At 49.7% G+C, this 4,099-nt stretch overlaps 1 protein-coding gene across 1 annotated transcript; it reads left to right on the plus strand.

Moving 5' to 3' along the window:
* LOC8063113 (patellin-3) lies at nucleotides 1,092-4,099 on the plus strand. The gene is made up of 4 exons (XM_002456675.2): nucleotides 1,092-2,548; nucleotides 3,010-3,134; nucleotides 3,228-3,369; nucleotides 3,470-4,099. Exons 1-4 carry the CDS (start codon nucleotides 1,298-1,300, stop codon nucleotides 3,722-3,724), a joined length of 1,773 nt encoding a protein of 590 aa, XP_002456720.2. The 5' UTR covers nucleotides 1,092-1,297; the 3' UTR covers nucleotides 3,725-4,099.

Raw genomic sequence — 4,099 nt, forward strand, 5'->3', positions numbered from 1 at the left:
AAGGAGTTTCATCAGATGAGAGAGTAGTTTCATCCCCATGAAACTATTGTGGCTCGGTTACCTAGTTTATAGTCTTGGTAACTGTGTCATGAAACTATGCATTGAGACTGGCCTTATATCTACCACGTCACCGCAGATTATCGTGCCATTTTTATTTACACTGAAACTAACACTAACTTTTTCTTTTATATAAAAGGACATCGACAAACAATAACCAATAAAAATACAAAGAAACCCCTTGAGACCGTATTTTTTCTAAAAATACAAACCTCTTTTCGGATTTTGGAAAACACACTGCAGAGATAGTAGTATGTAAATTTTCCCTCTACAATCTATTGACCCCAGTAGTTAGTCTGTTGACGATAAGATTTTAAAAACCTTTAGAAGAGAATCGGCTGGATCTTGAAAAAAAAATCTCTCACCATTTTAAAAAAATGTTGCTATAAGACTAGCTTAATTTTGATCAAATTTATAATAAATAATTTAAATACTTATGTCCCCATCCTCCATAAAAAATATTTATGTCTTCAATTAAATTGACTACAATAATATAATTTATAATTTGTATAATGTATCTTGTATCATAAAGATTAGTTTTCAAATAAATTTGACTAACCTTTAGATCATTGACTCTTTAAAAATGAGAATTGTATCTGCTGCCACCCCCAGTCCGGACTTTTGCTGAAATCGAAAGAGAAGCACAAGAAGCATCACTAAGCCTCGTACAGTTTATTCCTTACTACAAAAAAAATCTTTCTACGAATTCCTTGCAGTCTTTTTTGTTGAAATTTATAGCGGCAAATGTCCCTAGAAGCATTGGAACAAAAGGTCTCGTAACCAGAATCAGAAACAAAAAAAAAACCGTACCTTTTGCCACACTAAAGTGCCCAACATCAAGTTTTATCATTTCAATTTTTCTTGTGACCATGAATTTCCGCACAGAATTTTACCCGGGCCAAAAGGGTGGACTCTTTTTTTTTTAAAAAAAAGCCCCGCTTAATCCGTCACTAATCGAGACTAATCCGCCGCCTGGTGCGGGGCCCACCACGGCGAGCATTTCCGCCTTCCTCCGCCCCTGCCCGCTGCAGCTGCTCTGGTTTTGGTTCTCTTCCAGCCAGCCACCGCAAAGCGCGCAGCAAAGCTGGCCTCACTCTGACAGCTCAGCTCCTCCCAAGCTCCCTATATCTCTCCTCCGATCCCCCAAACCCTAATCACCGGCATAACACAACAATCTCTGTCTCTCTCTTCCCCTCACTCTCTCTCTCTGCAGCGCGCAGCTTTCAAAGCGTTGGGAGAGATGGCAGAGGAGACGCAGCCAGAGGCCGCCGCCGCCGCCGCCGCCGCCGCGCCCCCCGCGGCCGAGGTGGTCGTGACCGAGGCGGTGGCGGCGGAGGTGGAGGTGCCTGCGGCGGCGGAAGCCGAAGCCGAGCCCGAGACGGAGAAGAAAGCTGATGAGGCGGCGGTCACCGCCGATGACGCGGGGGAGGGGACCGGCTCGTTCAAGGAGGAGAGCAACCTGGTGGAGGACCTGCCCGACCCGGAGAAGAAGGCGCTCGACGAGTTCAAGCAGCTGATCGCTGCTGCCCTCGCCGCCGGTGAGTTCAACCTGCCTCCCCCGCCGCCGCCGCCGAAGGCCAAGGAGGAACCCAAGGCCGAGGAGACGAAGACGGAGGAAGCCAAGACCGAGGAGACGAAGACGGAGGAAGCCAAGACCGAGGAGCCGGTCAAAGAAGAGCCCAAGGCCGAGGCCGAGGCTGCGGCGGAGGAGCCCAAGGCCGAGGTGGCTGCGGATGCCCCGGCTGAGGAGGTCAAGACGGAGGTGCCGCCGCCAGAGGAGGCCAAGGCTGAGACAGTGGCTGAGGAAGCCAAGCCTGCCGAGCCCGAGCCGCAGGAGAAGACCGTCGTGGTCGCTGAGGAGGAGACCGCCACCAAGACGGTGGAAACAATCGAGGAAACCGTCGTGTCCGCCCCCGCCGCCACCTCGGAGGAGGCAGTGGCGCCGGAGGCGGCGGCCGAGAGTGATGCGGCCGCGCCTGAGCCCGTGCTGATCTGGGGCGTGCCGCTGGTGGGCGACGACGAGTGCACGGATACGGTTCTGCTCAAGTTCCTGCGAGCGCGGGAGTTCAAGGTGAAGGAGGCCATGGCGATGCTCAAGTCCGCGGTGCTGTGGCGCAAGCGCTTCGGCATCACCTCGCTCCTCGACGCCGACCTCGGCCTGCCGGAGTTGGAGAACGTGGTGTTCTACCGCGGCGCCGACCGCGAGGGCCACCCCGTGTGCTACAACGTCTACGGCGAGTTCCAGGACAAGGATCTCTACGAGAAGGCCTTCGGCGACGATGAGAAGAGGGAGCGCTTCCTCAAGTGGCGAATCCAGCTGCTGGAGCGCGGCATCCTGTCGAAGCTGGACTTCTCGCCCAGCGGCATCTGCTCCATGGTGCAGGTTACCGACCTCAAGAACTCGCCGCCCATGCTCGGCAAGCACCGCGCCGTCACCCGCCAGGCCGTCACGCTGCTCCAGGACAACTACCCCGAGTTCATTGCCAAGAAGGTAACTGTTCGGTTCTCATCGTTAGTTCAATTGTTGATTTGGAATTTTATAGCTGCATGATTAGGATTCAACGTTGCCATAGTGATTCGAAAATTTAGTTGGGTACTCTGAAAGATTCCGATTTCGCGCGATTGCAGTTTAACGTTTTGGCAGTGAATGATTGGGCCAAAGCTTATTCATTGGGTGCAGCGCTAAAGGCTGGACCTTTATGGTGTCATGGACTTTTTTACTCTGATCCGGCTGGTTTGAGTTGACTGTTGTCTTTTGGTGTGCGTGCTTTGTGTTAATCATAGTGCAGGTTGGGACTTTTTCACATGATCAGGCTTGCCAACTAGTGTGCTGTTGTTTTGTTTATTGTTACTGTACCGAAGAAGAGCAGACAACTTGATGTTGATTACATCTTCAGAAGTTTCTTCAAATGTGGAATGTAACTGTAAATTTGTTTGGTTCATCTTGTACAGGTGTTCATCAATGTGCCGTGGTGGTATCTCGCTGCAAACAAGATGATGAGCCCATTCCTCACACAGCGCACCAAGAGCAAGTTCGTTTTTGCTAGCCCAGCCAAGTCAGCAGAAACTCTATTCAGGTTTGACGACGAAAATTTTATGCTTGCTTTCCTTATTCAGATTTCAATCATTATGTTCATAATGTCTTGTTGATCTTATCTATCAAACTTCAGGTACATCGCACCGGAGCAAGTTCCTGTCCAATTTGGAGGCCTCTTCAAGGTGGACGACCCTGAGTTCACCACCTCCGACATTGTCACTGAGCTCACTATCAAACCATCGTCAAAAGAAACCATTGAGATCCCTGTCACCGAGGTGGTCCTTGCTGAACATCCTAATTCACTTCTCATGAACCTTGCAGAGTGCTCTTAGATCGTTGTTACTAATTATCTTTTACAACGTGCAATATTTGCAGAACTCCACAATTGTATGGGAACTCCGGGTGCTCGGTTGGGAGGTGAGCTATGGCGCTGAGTTCACCCCCGACGCTGAGGGTGGGTACACTGTCATTGTACAGAAATCAAGGAAGGTGCCCGCTAACGAGGAACCAATCATGAAGGGAAGCTTCAAGGTAGGCGAGCCCGGCAAACTTGTGCTAACTGTGAACAACCCTGCATCCAAGAAGAAGAAGCTCCTTTACAGATCAAAGGTGAAGAGCACCAGTGAATGAGTGTGAGGTCGCTGCTAGCTGCCGGGGTCCTACAGTTAAACGATCTACCACAGTTCATCTCAGCATGATAGAAGAGAGGAGAAACCTTTTGGTTTGGTTCGTTAATTTATTGGGTTTTGCTGGTTTTGGTGCACATTCTACATTTTGTTTTAAACCAAAGTGAGCTTGTTTTTGTGATAGTAGATGGGAGAAGTATAATGCCATTGTGACAGGATGGTTGTTGATGAGGGCAGGGGAGGCCAAAATGTGGGAAGGAAAGGCTGGAGAATGTCTGCTCCTCTGTAGATGTGTCTGTACATTGCATCTCTTGGATTCTCGTTGATATGTTACTTGTCGCATCATTATTCAATCCATGTTACTCTGCATGTTCCTCAA

This window comes from Sorghum bicolor, chromosome 3, assembly GCF_000003195.3.
Source record: "Sorghum bicolor cultivar BTx623 chromosome 3, Sorghum_bicolor_NCBIv3, whole genome shotgun sequence".
Lineage (NCBI taxonomy): Eukaryota > Viridiplantae > Streptophyta > Magnoliopsida > Poales > Poaceae > Sorghum > Sorghum bicolor.

What these genes read in the sequence shown, in the direction of transcription:
- LOC8063113 (XM_002456675.2), top strand. Translation starts at nt 1,298, where the DNA reads ATGGCAGAGGAGACGCAGCCAGAGGCCGCCGCCGCCGCCGCCGCCGCC. An exon ending in CCGAGTTCATTGCCAAGAAG is followed by an intron (nt 2,549 to 3,009) that starts GTAACTGTTCGG and finishes CATCTTGTACAG; the next exon opens with GTGTTCATCAATGTGCCGTG. An exon ending in TTGAGATCCCTGTCACCGAG is followed by an intron (nt 3,370 to 3,469) that starts GTGGTCCTTGCT and finishes CAATATTTGCAG; the next exon opens with AACTCCACAATTGTATGGGA.